Source organism: Lynx canadensis, chromosome C1, assembly GCF_007474595.2.
Source record: "Lynx canadensis isolate LIC74 chromosome C1, mLynCan4.pri.v2, whole genome shotgun sequence".
Taxonomy (NCBI): domain Eukaryota; kingdom Metazoa; phylum Chordata; class Mammalia; order Carnivora; family Felidae; genus Lynx; species Lynx canadensis.
Window position 1 is genome coordinate 182970224 of NC_044310.1, and position 22327 is coordinate 182992550.

At 38.9% G+C, this 22327-nt stretch overlaps 1 protein-coding gene across 4 annotated transcripts in view; it reads right to left on the minus strand.

The window, feature by feature from the left end:
* Nucleotides 1-22327, minus strand: part of ANKRD44 (ankyrin repeat domain 44) — a 325303-nt gene that overhangs the window by 40554 nt on the left and 262422 nt on the right. For all 4 annotated transcript variants that reach the window (XM_030326794.1, XM_030326793.1, XM_030326795.1 and 1 more), the window contains exon 17: nucleotides 865-936. In XM_030326794.1, coding sequence (XP_030182654.1) covers nucleotides 865-936 — 72 coding nt within the window. The remainder of the gene's footprint in view (nucleotides 1-864; nucleotides 937-22327) is intronic.

A 22327-nucleotide genomic window follows, 5' to 3' on the forward strand; every position in this document is an offset into this window, starting at 1 on the left:
TGTGGCCATGGACTGAGGGCTCACAATGTGGTGACACCTTCTGTAGCTGAGCCTCTATTGCTGGGTGTGGCTGCCGGTTGGAGAGAGGCTCCTAAGGAATAGCTGTTGATTACCAACTGCTGGCAGGACCATGGTAGGATGGTGGGTGAGTTTCCTGGCTCGGTCATCCCTATGGAGAATCTGGGGATCCTCACTCTGGGCTGCTGCATTTCCCTTCAATTGTTGGGATGTGGAGAGGAAGGTTTATGGGTGACAGAATAACTCTTCCTCCCTGCTCACAGATCTTAGCCAGTACAAGAATCAGAGCTCATACCTCCTCTGAGACCCTGACTTCGAGCCCAGGCAGAAAGAGCAGAGCTGCAATAATGCACGTGCTTACCTTGCTCTCATGTTTGTGTTTAAATATCTCACACGTTTTTAATTGGGGTATTTGGTTTATTTTTTGGTAGGCTGTATGCATTGTCGGCTATAATCAAATCTTTAAGCCACAATGTTTTCAAATTTCCTCAATGTTTTAAAATTTAACTACTAGATAGCAATAATTTTAAAGATTTAAAAAATGTATAACAATCATTTATTAAGTATACTGTGGTAGAGGCTTTATGAATATTATCTCTTTTCCTTTGTCTTCATTTTACAGATGGGGAAACTGAGGCCCAGTAATGTGTCTGAAGTCACCAGTGAGTGAAGCTGGGACTGGAATTTGAGGCAGTCTTTCTCTCTGCAGCCTGTGCCTTTACCCATGTACTGTTTTCATTATTTGTTATTATTGCGTTATTATGCTCTCATTTTAAGAGAAGCCTAGTTCTAGGACACTTAGGTTCTTTTTGTAACAGTGGAAGCCACTCACAGCATCTCACTTACAGCTAAGTGGAGCGGACTCTTGGTAGCACCGGAATCTGATTCTTCAAAACCATTGTTGGTTCTTTCCAAAAGCTGTGGAGACAAAAAGAAAACAATAGTACATGAGTGAACTTTGCAGGAGGAATCCTCCTTTATGGATACCAACGTTGACATAAATGCAAAAGAGGTTTCAGAAATGTAAAAAAATCACACAACTTAGCAATATAAGAAACCTGGTGCAGCATATCTGAAACAAGTAAGAAATCAGATGTAGCATATCTAACACAGATAGTCTAAATATTTCAACTTCTAGATCATCTTAGCATTTGCTAATGAAAAAAGGCTTTCATACTTGAAAGATGCTCAGTCTCATGAATCCAGGAAAATAATTCATGTTTAATCCTCTTTTCACCCCGCAGATGGTAATAATGAAAAATTATAATAGCCGGTGTTCAACTATCAAACACACATTTACCGGAGATAAATGTTAGAAAACACGGATAAAGTTCCCGTTCTCATGAAGCTTACATTCTAGAGAGGGGAAACATAGACAAACAAATAAATATAGAAATAAATATCTGGTAATGACATATGCTATACTGAAAATAAAATAGGGTGATGTGATACGGAATGACTGGGAAGTTACTTGACAGCTGATGATCAGGGAAGTCCTCTCTAAGGAGGTGACAATTAAAGTAAGGCCTGAATAATAAGGAGAATTAAACCAAGTAAAGGTGTGGCAGGAGAGTATTCTGGAGGAGGAAGTCATGGAGGAGGGAATCTAAATGTGTCAAGGGGAGACGGACATGGTGAGTTGAAGGAACAGAAAGGATAGTGTGACCAGGGAATCAGGAAAAAGACATTCTCAGGGATTCATGGTGGGAACAAATTGTTAAAACATTTCTGGGCAATTTGTGTATACTTTTAACCCAAGGAATTAATTCCCAATAAATAATTAGACAAGTGCATAATGATGCATTTATAAAGAAAATTATTCAACAAATATTTGATGAATGATTACCAATGTGCCTAGACACTGAAGATTCAAAAATAAAATTAATAATGTATTAAAATATTCACTTCCCCAGGGCAGGGGGTAGGGTGGATAACAATAGAAAAAAGTTACGCAGTTAATTAGAAAATGGTATGTGCTATGGAGATAAATCAAACAGAGAGGGAGGGTTCAGAGAGCTGGAGGGGAGATCAGTTTGCAGCTTAAATAGGGTGATCAGAGAACGTCGTACTGGCTGAGCAAAGTCTTAAGGGTGATGAGACAGCCTTGTGGATATCTAGGGGAGGAGAGTTCCACTCAGAGGAGCCAGCAACTGCCAAGTCCCTCAGGGTTAAGTGTGCTTAAGAATATCCAGGATGTTGGAGCAGAGTGACCAAGGGTGAAAATGACAGGAAAGGAAATCAGAGAGATAGTGGCAGTGGGGGTGGGAGTGTCATCAAGAACCTTCCGGGTTGTTGTAAGAATTTTGACTTTTCATCCTGAGATGGAATTTCACTGGAGTGTTTTGAGCAGAGTGATGACATGTTCTAACTTTTAGACTCTAGGGAGGGCACAGAGAGAGAGTGGGGCAATAGTTCAAGAGAGAAATAACAGTGGCTTAAACTAGTGGAGAGCAGTGGTGATGGAGACAAATAGTTGGATTGTGGATATTTTTGGAGGTAGAATCAACAGGATTTCCTGATGGGATGACTGAATGGGAATGTAAAAGAAAAAGAGAAGTTAAAGATGACCCCCAGGATTTTGTCCTATTAAAATGGAAGGATGGCAGTTCCATGAACTAAGATGGAAAAGACATTGGTGGAATATATGTAGTGGGAAAGAACAGAAGTTTGGTTTCATAACAGAAATGTTATGTTTGAGATGTTCTTAAAGCATCCAAAAGTTCATGCTAACAAAGCAGCTGTTGGGTACATGGGTGTGGAGTTCAGGTATTTAAAGACATTAGACTGGATGAGATGAGAAAGACAGTAAAGTAAACAGAGATGACAGATAAGGAGAGAGTTGGAGAGATGGGGGGGAGCCAGCAGGGTGACAGACTGAGCAGATGAACTAGAAGGAACACGAGGAGGTCTGGAAACTGAGTGAAGAAAAAGTTTCAACAAGAGAGTGAGTAACCGTGCCAGAAGTCCTGATAGGTCAAATAAAATGAGTTGTGAGAATTGACCACTGGGTTTGGCAACACAAGGCTATTAGTGACTCTGTGAAGAGCAGTTTAGCAAAACACTGTTTATATGAAAAAACTAGAAAAACAGATAGCAGTAGAGATGGGTTAAATAAATTAAAGTGTTACAGGGACTTCTGGGGAAAATGTCAGAATAGGAAATTTCAAAGCTCACCTCATTCCATGAATACAACTAGAGAATATGTACATCAATGTAAAAAACCCAGAAAACGACCCAAAGATTGGCAGAACACACTCTCTCCCAAGCTAAAGGTAGACAAGAGGCCACGTCAAAGAGGGTAGGAAGGTCAGAGATGTGGTTGGGAGCTAAATAGACCCATGCGACTTTCTAAGGAGGGACACCTAGGGCACAGAGAGGGGAGGGAAACAGACCCTCAGACCAAGCACCCCAGGCATGGGGAACTCACACAGGTTAGACAAATTCCCATAACATTTGGCTTTGAAAATTGGAGGGGCTTAATTTTGTGAGTTCTTACAATCAGTACGGCTTAATACCTGGAAGTTTATTATTGTTTTTAATTTTTTTTTTTTTTTATTTTGAGACAGAGAGAGAGAGAGAGAGAGAGAGAGCGAGCGAGCATGTGCATGTGAGCAGGGAGGGGGCAGAGAGACAGAGAATCCCATCCCAAGCAGGCTCTGTGTTGTCAGCACAGAGACTGAAGTGGGGTTTGATCTCACAAATTGCGAGATCATGACCTGAGTCAAAATCAGGAGTCAGATGCTCAAACGACCACGCCACTCCAGTGCCCTCCGATGCCTGGAACTTTAAAAATCAGTGTGCTCAGTTCTGGGAAAGCCAGGAGAGTGATAGAAACTGAGTCTCTGCCCTTAAAGAGACAGTACAAGAAACAGCCCAGCAGAGATACAGCATAGAAACAGCAGTTTGAAAAATGCCTGGGGTATATAGGAAGAAGATCAAAGTGTGCACTGGAGAGGCAGGGAGTCTTAGGAGACTTTTCCAAGAACAAAAGAGTTGGCAGGTACCGTTTTCCCTCCCCTGTCCCATAGTTTAGACACATTGACCAACACTGCACCAACAGTTTCCACCTAACTTTCTAACAGTGCTCTGCCCCGCATTCCTCTGTGGACTTGCCCCCTTGAATACATCCTAGGCCAGAGTCCATCCAAAGTGGTGCCACAAGCCTGGCAGCATGCAAGGATTCCTGATAGGAGGCAGCACCACCCCAAAGTGACTCCTGTCCTGGAGAAAGGGGAGGATAACCACCCACACCAGTCTGACTATGGCTCCAGCAATGGGACAGGAGCAGATATCGGGTTTGGCTGCCTTACTCACCAACAAAAGGTAGCTTCTCAGGGCACCAAAAAGAGAAAGTACCCTGCAGTTTGGTGCTATTGTATCTCTGACAAATGCCTGTTCTGACTCAACTCAAGCCTAAGGCAGCCCCAGACTGGCCCACTAACAACACAAAGACCAAACCGTGCCCCAAACAGGCAAATAGAGCCATTGGAGATGACTGGACAGGAGGCAAAAGTGGCCCAACCACAACAGTTGGGTGCATATAACATACCCAGGAGATACCCCAAGGCACTAGGTTCTGGTGAACAGGGGACATTGCACTGCAGGGCACTATAGGACCTGTTCTTCATAAGGCCACTACTTTCAAGAGCAGAAGATGTAGCTGACTTTTTTTAAACACGTAGAAACATAAACAGAGAGCTAGACAAAATGAGGAGATAGAAGAGTATGTCCTAAATGAAGGAACAGGACCAAATCAGAGTAAGAGAGCTAAATGAAACGGAGATAAGTAATATGCCTGATAGAGAATTTAAAATAATAGTTTAAAAATTCTCACTGGACTTGAGAAAAGAGTGGAGGACCTCAGTAAGGCCCTCAACAAAGAGAAATAAAACATAAAAAAAGAATGAATCAGAGATAAACTTAATAACTGAAATAAAAAATACATTAGATGAAATAAAAACCAGACAAGAGGAAGCAGAAGAATGAATCAGTGACCTGGAGGACAGAGTAATGGTAAGCAATCAAGATGAATAGGAGAGAGAAAAAATAATAAAAAATGAAAACAGGGGCGCCTGGGTGGCACAGTCGGTTAAGCGTCCGACTTCGGCTCAGGTCATGATCTCGCGGTCCGTGAGTTTGAGCCCCGCGTCAGGCTCTGTGCTGACCGCTCAGAGCCTGGAGCCTGTTTCAGATTCTGTGTCTCCGTCTCTCTCTGACCCTCCCCCGTTCATGCTCTGTCGCTCTCTGTCTCAAAAATAAATAAAAATGTTAAAAAATTTAAAAAAAAATGAAAACAGACTTAGGGAATTCAGTGACATCATGAATGAAGCATAACAGCATTTACATCATATGGATCCCAGAAGAAAAGACAGGAAAGGGGGAAGAAAATTTATCTGAAGAAAGAGTAGCTGAAAACTTCCCTATTCTGGGGGAAGAAACAAAAATCTAGATGCAGGAGGCACAGGGATTCCCCCAACAAAATATACCCAAGAAGGCCCATGGCAAAACACATAAAACCGTAAAGGGACACCTGGGTGGCTCAGTCAGTTAAGCGTCTGATTTCATCAGGTTATGATTTCACAGTTTGTGAGTTCGAGCCCCATGTTGGGCTCTGTTCTGACAGCTCAGAGCCTGAAGCCTGCTTGTGATTCTGTGTCTTTCTCTCTCTCTGCCCTTCCCCTGCTCTCACTCTGTCTCTCAAAAATAAAAAAACATTAAAAACTTTTTTTAAAAAAACCAGTAAAAAGCAGTGACAAAGAGAGAATTTTAAAAGCAACAAGAGAAACGAAAACAGCTACATAAAAGGGAAGTCCCATTAGGCTATCAGCAGATTTTTCAGTCGAAACTTTGTAGGCCAGAAGGGAATGGCATGATATATTCAAAGTGCTGAAAAAACCTACAACCAAGAATCTGTCCAGCAAGGCTATCATTCAGAATAGAAGGACAAATAAAGAATTTCCCAGACAAACAAAAGTTAAAGAAATTCATCACCACTAAACTGGTCCTGCAAGAAATGTTAAAGGGGACTTTCTCAATGGAAAGGAAAGACCATAAATAGAAGTAAGAAAAGTAGGAAAGCACAAAAGCAGTAAAATTAGCTATATTTATAAAAATAAGTCCAGGGATTCACAAAATAAAAGGATGTAAAGTATGATGCCATATACCTAAAACATGGGGTTGGGAAGAGGAATAAAGAATGCGTCCAAGGGGCGCCTGGGTGGCACAGTCGGTTAAGCGTCCGACTTCAGCCAGGTCACGATCTCGCGCTCCGTGAGTTCGAGCCCCGCGTCGGGCTCTGGGCTGATGGCTCAGAGCCTGGAGCCTGTTTCCGATTCTGTGTCTCCCTCTCTCTCTGCCCCTCCCCCGTTCATGCTCTGTCTCTCTCTGTCCCAAAAATAAATAAACGTTGAAAAAAAAAAATTAAAAAAAAAAAAAAAAAAAAAAAAAGAATGCGTCCAAACTTAAGCAACCATCAACCTAATATAGAATGCTATATGCAGAAGGTTTTATATATAAAAACCACAAATCAAAAACCAGTAATAGATATGCAAAAAAATAAAGAGAAAGGAATCTGAGTATGTCACTAAAGAAATCCAGTAAACCGTGAGAGAAAAAAGCAAGAGAATAAAGGCACAGAGAAGAATTACAAAAACAACCATAAAACAAGTAACAAAATGGCAATAAGTGCATACCTATCAATAACCACTTTAAATGTAGATGGACTAAATGCTCCAATCAAACAACACAGGGTGACATAGTGGATAAAGAAGCAAGACCCACCTATATGCTGCTTAAAATACTCATTTCAGATCTAAAGACAGATGCAGATTGAAAGTGAAGGGATAGAAAGCCATTTATCATGCAAATGGAAGTGAAAAGAAAACCAGGGTAGCAATACTTATATCAAACAAAATAGACTTTAAAACAAAGACTATAACAAAAGACAAAGAAAGAAACTACATAATCATACAGGGAATGATCCAACAGGAAGATATAACAACTATAAATAATTATGCACCCAACATGGAAGAACCCAAATACATAAAGCAGCTAGTAACAAACATAAAGGAAGCAATAGATAGTAACACAATAACAGTAGGGGACTTTAACACCCCACTTACATTAATGGATAGAATATCCAACAGAAAATCAACAAGGAAACAGCGGCTTTGACACATTGGAGCAGATGGATCTAACAGACATATTCAGAACATCCCATCCTAAAACAAAAGGATATATATTCTTTTCAAGTGCATATAGAACATTCTCCAGAACAGATCACATATTAGGCCACAAAACAAGTCTCAACAAATTAAAAAAGATTGAAGTCACATTATGCATCTTTTCTGACCACAAAGTTATGAAATGAGAAAACAACCATAAGAAAAAATTTCTGGAAAGAACACAAATACATGGAAGTTAAATAACATGCTACTAAACAATGAATGGGTCAACCATGAAATCAAAGAGGAAATAAAAAAATACATGGAGGCAAACGAAAATGAAAATGGTCCAAAACCTTTGGGATGCAGCAAAAGCTGTCCTAAGAGGGAAGGTTACAGCAATATAGGTCTACTTCAAGATGCAAGAAAAATCTCAAATAAACAACCTAACTTTACACCTAAAGGAGTAAGGAAAAGAAGAATAAACTAAGCCCAAAACCAGTAGAAAGAAGGAAATTATAAAGATTAGAGCAGAAATAAATGAAATAGAAACAAAACAAAACAAAACCACTATAGAACAGATTAATGAAACCTGGAGCTGGTTCTTTGAAAAGGTCAACAAAAAAACCTTTAACAAGAACCGCCCCCCCCCAAAAAAAAGGTAGAGAGAGAGAGAGAGAATCAGAAATGAAGGAGTAGAAATAATAACTGACACCACAGATACAATGAATTCTAAGAGAATATTATGAAAAATTATATGGTAACAAACTAGACAACCTAGAAAAAATGGATAAATTTCTAGAAACATAGAACTTTCTAAAAACTGAATCAGGAAGAAATAGAAAATTTGAACAGACCAATTATCAGCAATGAAAATGAAGTGGTAATCAAAAAACTCCCAACAAACAGAAGTCCAGGACCAGATGGTTTAACAAGTGAATTCTAACAAACATTTAAAGAAGAGTTAATACCTATTCTTCTCAAATTATCCTAAAGAACAAAAGAGGAAGAAAAGCTTCCAAATTCATTCTATGGGGCCAGCATTACCCTGATACAAAAACTAGACAAAGACAATACAAAAAAAAAAAAAAAAAAAAAGAAGAAGAAGAAGAACTACAAGCCAATATCTCTGATGAACATAGATGCAAAACTCAACAAAACATTAGTAACTGAATCCAACAATACATTTAAAAAAATCATTCAGTGCAATCAAGTGGGATTTATTCCTGGGGTGCAAATGTGCTTCAATATTCACAAATCAATCAATGAGATACATCACATCAACAAGAGAAAGGATAAACCAATATGATCATTTCAATGGATGCAAAAAAAGCACTTGAAAAGTACAGCATCTCTTCATGATAAAACCCTCAAAAAAGTAGGTTCAGAGGGAATATACCTCAATATAATAAAGACCACAAATAAGTTATAGTTAATATCATACTCAATGGTGAAAAACTGAGAGATTTTCCCCTCAGATCAGGAACAAGGCAAGGATGTCCACACTCAACCACTTTTATTCAACATAGTACTGGAAGTCCTAGCCACAGCAATCAGGAAAGAAAAAGAAATAAAAGACATCCAAACTGGTAAGGAAGAAATAAAACTTTAAGCATTTGCAGATGACATGACACTATATGTAGAAAACCTTAAAGACTCCACCAAAAAACTGCTAGAACTGATAAATGAATTCAATAAGGTTGAAGGATAAAAATCAATACACAGAAATCCACTGCATTTCTTTACACTAATAATAAGGTAGCAGAAACAGAAATTAAGAGAAGAATCCCATTTACAATTGTACCAAAAAGGATATAACACCTAGGAATAAACTTAGCCAAGTAGGTAAAAGACCTATACTATGAAAACTATAAAACACTGATGAAAGAAATTGATGACAACACAGGGGTGTTTCGGTGACTTGGTTGAGCATTTGACTCTTGATTTTGGCTGAGGTCATGATCCCAGGTGTGGGATGGAGCCCTGTGTCAGGCTCTGCACTGAACATTGAGTCTACTTAAGATTCTTTCTCTCTCCCTCTGCCCCTCTCCCCTGCTTTCTCGCTCTCTCCCCAAAACAAAAATTAAAAAAGAAATTGAAGATGACACAAACAAATGGAAAGATATTCCGTGCTCATGGACTGGAAGAACAAATATTGTTAAAATGTCCATACCACCCAAAGCAATCTACACATTTCATGCAATCTCTATCATTAAACCAATAGCATTTTTCACATAACTAGAACAAATAATCCTAAACTTTGTGTGGAACCATGAAAGACTCCAAATAACCAAAGCGATCTTGAAAAAGAACAAAACTGGAAGTATCACAATCCCAGATTTCAAGATATACTATGAAGTTGTAGTTATCAAAATGGTATGATGCTGACACAAAAACAGACACATAGATCAATGGAACAGAATGGACATCCGAGAAGGAAACCCATGATTCTATGGTCAATTAATCTCCAACAAAGGAGGCAAGAATATGCAATGGGAAAAAGACAGTCTCCAACAAACAGTATTGGTAAAACTGGACAGCTACATGAGAAAGAATGAAACTGGACCACTTTCTTACACCATACACAAAATATAAACTCAAAATGGATTAAGGACCTACATGAGAGACCTGAAACCATAAAAATCCTAGAAGACAGCACAGGCAGGAATTGCTCTGACATTAGTCGTAGAAACAATTTCCTAAATATGTCTCCTGAGATAAGAGAAACAAAAGCAAAAAATACACTGTTGGGACAATATCAAAATAAATGGCTTCTGGGGCACCTGGGTGGCTTAGTTGGTTAAGTGTCTGATTCTAGATTTTGGCTCAGGTCATGATCTCATGGTTTGTGAGTTCAAGCCCCGTATCTGGCTCCCCATTGCCAGTGTGGGATTTTCTCTCTCTCTCCCTTTCTGCCTTCCCCCCCACCCCGCTCTAAGTAAATAAATAATCTTTAAAAAGCCTCTGCACAGCAAAGGAAACAACCAATAAAACAAAAAGACAACCTACTGAATGGGAGAAAATATTTGCAAATGACATATCCTATAAAGGGTTAGTTTCCAAAATACGTAAAGAACTTATATAACTCAACACCAAAAAAACAAATAATCCAACTGAGAAATAGGCAGAAGACATGAACAGGCATTTCATCAAAGAGGACATTCAGATGGCCAACACATGAAACAATGCTCAACATCACTCATCATCAGTGAAATGCAAATCAAAGCTCCAATAAGATACCACTTCACACTTGTTAGAATGGCTAAAATTGAAAACACAAGAAAAAAGAAGTGTTTTTCTGGAAAACAATATGGAGGCTCCTCAAAGAATTAAAAACAGAATTACCATATGATCCAGTAATTTCACTACTGGATATTTACTCAAAGGATAGGAAAAACACTATTTTAGTACATGTGCTGCCGAAGCGAGCACAGAAAAACACTATTTTAAAAGGTTTGTGCACCACTGTGTTCACTGTAACATTATTTACAATAGATAAGATACGGAAACAGCCCAAGTGTCCATTGATAGATGAAGGGATAAAGAAGATGTGGTGTATATATACAATAGAATATTACTCAGTCATAAACAAGAATGAAATCTTGGGATTTGCAACAACATGGATCTAGAGAGTATTATGCGAAGTGAAATAACTTAGAGAAAGACAAATACCATATGATTTCACTCATATGTGGAATTTAAAAAACAAAACAAATGAGCAAAAGGGAAAAAAAAGAGGGAGGCAAACCAAGAAACAGACTCTTAACTATAGGCAACAAACTGATGGTAACCAGAGGGGAGGTGGGAGCAGGGGAATGAATGAAACTGGTGAAGAGAATTAAGAGTACACCTATCTTGATGAATACTGAGTAATGTATAGAATTATTGTACACCTGAAACTAATATAACACTATATGTTAACTATGCTGGAATTAAATTTTTAAAAGAATAAATAAATAAATAAATAAATAAATAAACAAACAAATCAAGTAAGCAAGTAAATAGAGTGGCATAATCACCCCTCAAGACAAATTATTCCTCTTTATGTTGCCTTTAAGTTCTTCTTCGTATAGTGATACATCCAAAAGGAAAAAAATCCAACACCCAAAGCAGTGATGTGTGGTGAATATGGTGGTACAGAACATCCACTCCAGCCTCCTAACTGATGGGCTTGGGCTGTGTAAGCTAGACAGTTAAAAACTATGTCCCTAGACTCCCTTGAACTAGGATTCCAGATATGATGTAAGTTCTGCCAATTAGATGCACTAACCTGAAATACTGAAGACAGAAATGAGCTGAGAACATTTCTGATGACAGGCACAGTTGTGGAGACTTTGTCTTTCAGCTTCCTGTGTACAGGCTCCTAGCTTAGTGAGGATGGAGTAGCCAGACAGGGATACAGGACATCCACTTTTTAGCAGTGTGGATCAAGCGGGTGCTGTGGGGGCTCTAGGGCCAACAGTGGTACCACTAACAAGTGTGCCCCTGTATGTCGCCTAGGGTGACGTGTCTGGGAGCAGCCATTCTGGTGGCTACTTTCCAATTCCCTGTCACCCTGATCATGGGGAAGAAGCAGCCACCGCAGTCCAAGTTCATAGTTCAGGCTCATTTCTCCTCTTCTAGACAGCCCCACAGTCTTGTAAATACCTATTTTTAAAAGTCAAATCCTTCTCTGTTTAAAATAGCTAGCATTGTTTCTGTTTCTTTCAAATGAACCCTGATCGATTCAAAGACTAATAGAGTTTATGACAGAAGTTGTCTTAATGATAGAAATTATAGCACTCAATATACCAGAAAGCACAGCTTCCTAAAATCCACTATATCCATTTTTCTCCCTAACAGTCACAAACTTGTTAAGTGGAAAATCACATTTTAAAGCCATGTATGTGGAATAGTACTATTTCATTTACAAAAAATCTGTATTGACATGATGATATATGCAGGCAAAAAGCCTAGAAATACATACTCTATTTATACAATAAGCTAAAAGTGGGATTTTGGATGATTTTTATTTTCGTCTTTCCAGATTTTTTGGGCAATAACTATGTATTGTTTTTGTAATCATCAAAACACAGAAACTATTTCCTACTTGGGAAAAAAGCTATTAACCTTCTTTTTCATTCAATAGAATGATGTCCACAGACTCCCCCCCAGATAGGTCCTAAATTCCTTTCTGGCCAATGCACATGGCACAAAATGTTTGTATTCATTGGTAGATCAAATAGCAGCATAAAATTTATCATCTAAGAGCACACAGTTTTAAGTTTGTGAAGACTACAATATAAATAATGATATAAGAAGTAAGGTATTTTATGTTTGTTTTTATTAGTATAAGAATAGAGTTTGGAACTTAATCTAGGATACATTAGACTAATGAGACTAAATTTAATTTGAACTTCAAAGCAAATCACTTTAAAACCAATCTGCCTTGCATAGTTGAAATACAAGTAGCCTTAACTGCTTGCAAAGGCTAGAAAACAGCTGTTCTTTGCTTTGTTTTGCAACATTATCACCTGCAAGACTTCCTGGAATTGACAGTGTGTACCAATGCCAAATCCTGTCCTAGAATGAACTTTTAATCAAAGGAACACAGAATCATTTCCACCATTACCACAAACATGATGAACAGAGACAAGAAGACAATATACTGTTTATAGCCACAAAGTAGGCATGTTCCCAGATTTATCACGGAGTAAGATTTTTCCACACACATTCTTTGGTCATTCTAATAGCATGTGCTATTTTACTTCTATCATTTACCAAATATTAGTGGAGTGTTATCTCTGTGCCGGACCCAGGGTAAGGCACCAGGATTCAACTTTGCAGAGAGCAGATGTTGCTGGTGACCTGAATGAGCATGGACGCTAGTGGGGAACCCACAGAAATTAACGGTATTGAAAACGATGAGAGCTAGGCTGCAAGATGCCATGGGAACATGAAGAGGTACCTGACATAACCTGGGGGGGGGGGGGGGCAGAGAAGACTTCTCTATAAAGGAAGGTCTAGCCTGAGACCTGGATGGTAGGAGTCAGCCAGGCACAGAGAGAGGAATTTCCAGGCAGAAGGAAGAGCCTGAGAGAGCAGTGAGTACAACAAATTTGAAAAACTTTCAGTTCAATAAGGCTAGAGTAGTAGGTAGGGGTGAGGAAAGGATTAGGAGCAGAATGGGAGGCTGGAAACACAAGCAGGAAACAGATTAGATGCATAGTGATTATATCATTATTGTCCAATCCAGGACACTTTTGAGAATGAAAATAGTGCCAGGACAATAACTGTAAACCAGGACATTTAATCAGGGTGATTATTCTGGGTCACTGAAGTGCCAATCAGAGAAGAGGCACAATCATGGTTAAGATTCTTGGGGATCACTCTGGCTGCAGTGTGGAGAATGAGCTGCTGTGGTGTTGGGGTGGGGATTACAATCCTAGAAGCAGGGACATCAGTTAGAATAGTTCACCTCTGGGATTTCTAAATTGTGAATTATTAAGCTGGTGAGACCTAATGGTGGCCTGAACCGCAGAAATGGAAGGAAGCAGGTGCATTCAGGAGTTTCGTTCACTACTGTATTCATTCATTCCACAATTATTTTTCTGGTGCTGTCCCTACCCACATGAAACTGATAGTTTAGAAGGCGTAGTGGACACCATTCGTTGATTGAACAGTAGAGGAAGAGGAAAGGGTGGAGTCAAGGGTGATTCCCAGTTTTCTAGCTTTGGTGATGCTTTCTTTAAGAAATACAGAGAATTGGGGCGCCTGGGTGGCGCAGTCGGTTAAGCGTCTGACTTCAGCCAGGTCACGATCTCGCGGTCCGTGAGTTCGAGCCCCGCGTCGGGCTCTGGGCTGATGGCTCGGAGCCTGGAGCCTGTTTCCGATTCTGTGTCTCCCTCTCTCTCTGCCCCTCCCCCGTTCATGCTCTGTCTCTCTCTGTCCCAAAAATAAATAAACGTTGAAAAAAAAAATTAAAAAAAAAAAAAAAGAAATACAGAGAATATGCAAGATCTGGGGAGAGAAAGGTATGTTGAGTTTTGGTTTGAAGAGCTGCTGGGACATTCAAGGGGAGATATCTGGAGGACAGATGGATATCATGTCTGAAGCTTAGAAGAAAGATCTGGGCCAGATCAATGGATCTGTGAATCATCATAAGCAAAGGCTAAGACATAAAGCCCCCTGTGGATGAAATTGCCCAGGGAGAGCGTGTAATGAGAGAAGGGAAAAGAGCATAGGGCATAAGCCTCAGGAACCCCAGGGTTTAAAGGTTTGGAAGAGGAACAGAGTCTGCAATGGAAGCTAAGGAATGGACAGAGGTAGAAAAGAAAAAAACCCAGGAGTGTGAGATGATGATGATGATGGTGGTGGTGGTAGTGATGGCAATGATTACCAGGACATGAAAGTGGTCGTGGTGATAAATGATGATGAAGATTCTCACGGACAACAGCCAAAAGTTGTAAAGCATTTACTATGAGCCAAGTATTCTACTAAGGGCCTTACATGGATCATCTCAATCTATCCTCAAGTAATCCCTTATGGCCTTCTCAAGTTCACACAGCCTGTAAAGGATAGATCACAGGACTAAATCTTGGTCTAACTCAAGATTTACCATGTTATTTACCCAACACAACAATGCCTTCCCCATCAACTTAAAAGCTGAAACTCTCCCGTGATATCTCACAAAGGAAAAAAAAAAGCAGCAGGGATGAGTGGAGGAGACAAGGAAAGGTTGTTTTGTGTGTGTGTGTGTGTTTTTTTCAAGTACGTGAGTCTTCTGAGGTGTCTAACTTCATATATAGACTTAACTTTCTTTTAATTTAGAATTTGGTCCTAAGTATATCAAGTCCAAGGGATGAGGCGGGTACACAGCTCTGCTCATACTGTCTCCTGAGCATAAATGTCTCAGGGGAGGGACACGGCAGCCAGAGAGAGACAGAGAGCTCATACCATGACTCATTATACAAACTTATAAGTCAGTCCCTGGTCTGCAATATTCCTGGAAGATAACATTGCTCTGCAGAGATCAACCTCTACATACTCTGTCAAAATCAGAAATGGAATAGCTCTTTTGAAACATAGTTATAGCTAAGAATGCATACCAAAGAAGCGGCATCATAAAAAGCAATGAGTTCTGCACATAAAGCTTGTAGTTATAAATCAATCTTAGAATACAATCTTACATGTATAATATAAAAGCAAACTAGTTATAACTTTCTCTCTTTTAAGGCCATTTCCAATTAATATAACCTCATGCTTGTCATCAACATTTACACAACCTATGCATTTATGTGCTAGTTTTCCCACTGAATCACCTGCATAAATTCAGCATACACACGCAATATATTGCCATAGGCTTCTGTTGGAAAAATAAACATTTTGCACACATTCCAAGGATCCACTTGGTTCTCTGTTTAAATAATATTAAAATGGCTGCTTTAATAAAGCCTTATCTGGGCTACTTAATTTTATTCTTGTCATCTCCAAAATCCCAGAAATACTTCTTTTCTCAATTAGTCATTTATGAAGCCTGTAGGTACAGTCTCACACTATTTGATCTCACTTCTTCCCCCAGTCTCCTCCAGTCACCTTGCATTTGCTAAGACTCTCTTGGCTAAAAACAAAACAAAACAAAAAACCAAACAAACAAAAAACAGAAGGTTTGAGATTAAAGCTACTTCTAATTCCCACTGACAAGTAAAGACAGGTGTCTAAGGTGGGAATTGAGAGAAAGAACCAAGGAGTGAGAGCAAGCAAACTTTTCAACTGTCTAATCTGTAAAGAAAAACTCCCTGTTTCAAGTGGAAAGCAAGTAGGATGCTCTATGATTTTGTGGGCCCCAAGAAGATTACTGTATTTAACATTATAGCAACTTATAGGACATTTTTTTGAATCTGGATGGTGTTTGCACAGGATTGGAAGGCTCACTTAAAAAGCAGCTTCATGTCTTGGATTTAAAAGCAGCAAAGGTAATAGAAGGCCAAGTTTAAGCCTCTTTCTCTACAAAGTGAATCTATGATAACAAAACCAAGAATAAATATGAACTTAATGGTAAGCCAACTGGCCGCTGGGTTAACAAAACAGTAATCTTATCATTCAAAATTGTGAGGACACACATAAATATTACACTTGAGCTGGAAACCCATGCTTTATAAATAGTTTAGGTTATCACTGGCTATTTGAAAGCATGGCAGGGAAAACTTCAGGGATCCCAAGAGACCTCAAGCTGATCTAAACCAGTTTTTAAATGTGCTTTTTAAGAAAGCAGAAATATGCGAGGCAAATATGGCTCAGACTGTAAAAACAGAAATGTGTGGCCAGGGGGTCTGTGGGGTAACCCTTTCTCTTGTTGGTTCTGGTTAGATTCTGACTACACAACTAGTTTCCAAAAGTTAGGAGGGATAGGAGGAGCTAGAAAACCAATCAGAAAATATCCGTGGAGGGTGGCGCCTGGGTGGCTCACTTGGTTAAGTGTCAATTCTTGATTTTGGCTCAGGTCATGGTCTCGTGGTTCATGGGTTTGAGCTCCACACTGGATTCTTCTGCACACACAGCACAAAGCCTGCTTGAGATTCTCCCTTTCTTCTCTCTCTGCCCCTCTCCTGCTCGCTCTCTCTCACTCAAAACAAACAAACAAACAAACAAACAAACTTAAAAAAAAAAAAAGGAAATATCCATGGGGACCATGTAAAGGAGGTGCTCTGAGGAAAAGCTTAAAAATGGATCTATTTATCTTTCAGCAGTGAGGGCTGAGAGGACATTATGAGTCTTCGAGTCTGTGAAGGGTTGGAAGCAGGCCAAGAGCCCAGGAAAGTTGGCACCTCTGTCAGAAATTCTATTTCACATTCCACTCGTCTGTGCTTGAGAATGAAGTGCTTTTTGGGCAACCTCAGGGCTACTCCTGAGTTAACTGTGGTGGGACTGGCTCTGGCTCAGTCCAGAATGGGGGTTGGGTTTGCAGAAGTTCCAGACCACCCAGCCTATGTCAATACACTCTATTCAGAGGATCCCAGGGGCCCAGGACAGAGCTCAGGGATACCATAGGTCTTTAAGCCTCAGAATAAATATGATATTTCAGGCCACAATGGACCTCAGTGAACCCCAGGTCTTTGGGCCTAGCCCCAAATAAACTAGCTCCCCATGATGGCACATCAGTAACGGCTGTGACTATCTATTTCTCATGATTCTGCTCACACCCCTTCACAGCTATTAGAAAGAGCTGTGTTGCTTGAAATTATTATTTGCAACAATTATCAGAAAGTCAGTGGTTTCTAGAAATGTATGAATCTAATCTAATTTCTGCCTCCCCCAATTCCACAAGTGAGGAACCATTAACCTTCTACACTTGTGTAAGCCAAGGTCTATGCAACTTTAAAAGGAGATAACACGAATTAAGGAGGGTGCTACTGTAAGCTTAGCTAGATTAAGTTTCCATTTTTTCTTTGGAGCCGATTTTGATAACTCTGCTTATCTCCTCCCTCCAGTGTGTATTCAGTTCCTGGTGATTTCCTTGCCAATTAAAAGGCCGAAGAGTCTGGAGTATGTGTAAGGAAGGCTAATGAAACCCACTGTGAAGATAAAGTCAAATGCAAGATGTAAAAGGTATGGTGTTCAAAGTCATCTTGCAAGAGCCTTAAAAATGTTCACATATGTTGACCCATAAATCTACTTCAGAGATTTTATTCTGAGAAAGTTTTAAGCCCAAAGCCATTCAATAGTGAATAGTGTAAGCAACCTAAATAGTTGAAGAATGTCAAAGTTATGGTTTATCCAATAATTGAATATTATTTAGATTAAAACATGTTTACTGAATTTTTAATAGTATTGAGAAAGGTTTATATCATAGTTATTTTACAAAAAAGAAATCAATGTACAAAGTTGTATATTTAATGTTATCTCATATGTAAAAGTAAAATGTGAAGAGACAAATGAAATACAAGTGATCCTTGAACAACATGGGTTTGAGCCACATGGGTCCACTTATGAGCGGATCTTTTACAATATTGTAAATATGTTTTCCTTATGACTCTCTTCATAACCTTTTCTTTTCTCTTACTTTATTGTAAGAATACAGTATCTATTTCATATAACACACAAAATATGTATTGATTGACTATGTTACTGGTAAGTCTTCTGATCAACAGTGGTAGTCAAGTTTTGGGGGAGTCAAAAGTTATACTCAGATTTTCACAAAACAACGAGCAAAGGGAAAAAAAAAGAGAGAATGACACAAATGAAGAAACAGACTCTCAGCTATAGAGAACAAACTGATGGTTACCAGAGGGGAGGTGGGTGGGGGGATGGGTGAAATAGGTGATGGGGATTAAGCAATGCACTTGTGATGAGCATCAGGTAATATATGTTGAATTACTATATTTTACACTTGAAACTAATATAACACTCTATGTTAACTAACTGGAGTTAAAATTAAAACTTAAAAAAAAAAGTTATACTCAGATTTTCAACTGTGCAGAGGGTTGGTGTCCCTAATCCTCACATAGTTCAAGGGTCAACTATGTACCAAAAGGTTAGTAATGATTGTTGTGGGGTGACGGAACTTTGGGTATTTTGATTTCTTGTTTCCACTTTTCTACATATTCTAAAATTTCTACAACAAACATATATTACTCTAATAAATAAAAAGATAATTTTTTATTCACAAGTAAGATGGTTCAGTGTGATGATTTCCAAAGTCCCTTCAGCTATCCTCTGCATGGTATCTGGTCAAAATTTAAGGAGTTAATGTTTTCATGACCATAACAATATATCTTCATGTTAAAGAAATAGTACCAGTCTGGCCAGTATCAATGTTGGTTGAGTGCATTCCTTTGTGGCCATTAAATTGCAAATTCCTTAGGGGCAGGGGCCATCAATACCATGTTAGGCATTAAACAAATGTTTGCTGAATTTAATTTAAATCTGATAAGTGAGTGAAAGCATTTGTGGAATTAATTACAGGGTGATAACACATTTCCTTGCCTGTTTGGAAACTGCAGAACCATCAAAAATGATACTGGTATCTGAAATTTTGGGTGGATTTTTGCCTTTATAGAAACAAGTTAAATAACATTCATTGCTACATTTATAAAACCAATGAACTGATCAGCAAAACAAAGAAACAAATTTGACCTTTCACAGAATATGGTTTTGTAAATGAAAAATGCTCCAGGATAAGTGTATCTTTCTATACCATAGTCACAGTTTACTGTTACCAGGTGGTGGTATAATTCATCATGAGGTGACCCTCTGTTCTTCTGTCATAAGGAACTAAAGAAAATTAGTAGCAAATGAAATTTTGATATGATGGATGGACCAATAGTATGAAGAAGATGAGATAAAAGAGAAAGAATTCCAAACACATTTTCTGGTTGTAAATATCTAAATCAGTCCAGAAAAAGCCAATTAGTATGTTTTCGAAGTAGCAAAACAGTATGATTCTTTTAATCTTGCCATAGGCATTCCAGATGAAGAAGAGTATTGAGATTAACTCATAAAAAAAAAAAAAAAAGTCAGTATCTTTAGGGATAAGGCATCCTGGTTACTGAAACAACAAGGACTGATCCAAGGCTAGAAGGAGCCAAAACTGATAACGGATGGGACAAGGGTTTAACTAACTGAAGGAGTTGCAAAGAATCATGGCAGAAGCCATCCCAAAGGTAAAAAAAAAAATCATCAAAGTGCTCCAGTATTATTTTGAAGTTCCATGGCAGCTTTGTTTTTAAATTGTTTACCTAAATCTCAGAACTCTTACATTCAATTTTTCCCCAGCAGAATAAAAAATATATAATTACTATATCTGGGTTAAACAGAATCAGAAGACCTAATTCAGCTTAATAAGGAAATCATTCTCTTTGGCGCCATAGTTTCCTATAACTGAATTTGGTTTGATTCTTTGTGTGTGTGTGAGCAAAAGAAGGAAGGAATGTTTATGTCTTGGAGACAGAAAAGAGAACTGAAAATGGTCTCTATGAAAACCTCTGAGGGAACACAAAGAAGCTGCAGGCACCAGCCAATTTCAGAAACATTAACCTCAGATACAAACTCAATGCCTTGGTTGTGGCTGCCTTGGGAGCACCCTTAATATATCTAGAAGGGCTGTGGTTGTAAGTCCTGAAAGTCCTCTTGGATCTAGCAATAGTTGTTGCAAGGAAACTTCTGTACAACAATAACTTTGGCTCTTCCCTTGGTATTCATGATAAAGGAAAATCTAGACCACACCTGTTCACCTCCTGAGTTTTGTAAAGTAATTCAAAAGTTAAGTTCACCCTTCTATATTAGCAATGTGTGCAACACACTGGTATATTCTATCAGTGGAAGAAATCAACTGATTCTCTTTTGTTCTCTTTTCCTTTTTGGATCCCTGTATCACACGTGTGTGCTGTAGCGATGATGGTGTGTTGGGGGGGGTGGGTAAGAGAGAGAAGACAAAAGCAAAAGGTCTGTGTTAATCAAACATGGATGTTGTCATATGTTAGTAACAGGAGTTTAGGCAAAAGAGTAAGATGGGTAAATATCAAGAGGTACTTGATAGATCCCCTATTGTTAAGAAAAATGATCCAAAACTTATAAACAAGGCAAAGAGGCTAATTCCATGTCCTTTTAAAATCATACTGAGGCACTGTTTTAACAAGCCAACACAACGATTAATTTTTTAGTATAATGTTAGTTAAGAGCCCAGTCTTTATGAAGTCACATGTTAACTCATAGATCAGTTTCCAGCAGAAATATACATTATCTCTGTGTGGTAGAAAAGGTAACTCCAGAGGTTATAACTTATTGCCCTTTATGACATTAACCAGTTTTGTATCTAACCTAGTAATCTTATTCTAATATTATTTTATTAAACTGCCTATAAATGCTTTGTTCTTCAAATGATCCTTGAATAAACTTTAGCATCTTTACTTAATGAGATTTAAAAAATCTTTAACACATATTCCTCCTCCTTTTTTATGAGAGTCTTGTTTTAAGTTTATTAAGAAGTAGACTTTGACACCACTCATCAGCTCCAATCTTAATGCAAGACCTCAAAAGTATTAATACCCTTTGGAAATGCCTGTAACATTCTCCTCCCCTCAATGCTGTTCCACAACAGACTATTCAGGCGAACCCTGAGAGAATATGAGAAGGTGCCTTCCTCTCTTTCTAAAGGAACCTGTGGGCAGACAGAGCTATGTTGTTCCAGGATCAGAAAATCAATTCTAGTGGATTTCCAATGAACTCTTTTCAGGCTTTGAGACTGAGGAATCACGTGCTCCTTTCCCCGCTTCAAGTGTCTACTGTATCCAGAGAATCGTGGTAATGGCCAAGCACTTTTCACATGGGCTGAAGGCCTTATGGCCTACACTTGCCCATTTTCCTCCTAGGAACCAACAAGAGTTGCCAGAGACCAACACAGCCCTTCTTCTTGCTCCCATTCTAAGAGAGGAGGTCTACCTTAGTGTACTAAGCTCATTTGGCACACTTCGGGGGAGTGGTAGGGGGACTCACAGTGCACCACCTTTTCTCTTCCTGGCCTCCTTCCCTGCTTAGACTCCTCAGCAGAACTGCACAGAACCTCACCATGGTTCCCTCCTCCACCTCACCTCTCTTCAGAAATAAATCTCACTGCAGAAGAAAATTAAATGCAAAAGAATGCATAGAGCATCTATGACTAAAAGCAAGAGCACGCTCATTTCACGTTAAGCTAAATAAGATAATTCAAAGAAGTGTTTCTCTCAAAGCTCAGTTTCATTTCATAAAACCGTCTTTTCATTTATGTAAAATGAATTTATGCCATAGTTATCTTGGTGGTATAAAAATTAAGAAAATATGGCTGTAGATTTATATAAGATAAAACATACATAAAAATCATAACAGAGTTCTTTTCTCGTTAGTATAATGAAACTATGATGCTCCAAAGCTTGATTTATTTGTGTCAGTTTAAAAAATGGTTTCTTCTATGGGTTTTTCTACTGTGGACCCACCTTAGTCTCACACCCTATCCTGGATACTTAGCCTCTCCTACCTACTCCTATTACTACCTCGTCCGTACTAAATGAAGAAAACTATCATGGATACTTAGCCTCTCCTTAAGTGAAGGGCTTGTTGGGAGCCAGCTTGCAGGGTGTCATTTTGGCAAATATAACCCTCCTAGACTCTCTTTCTGTGGGATGCTAGGCCAT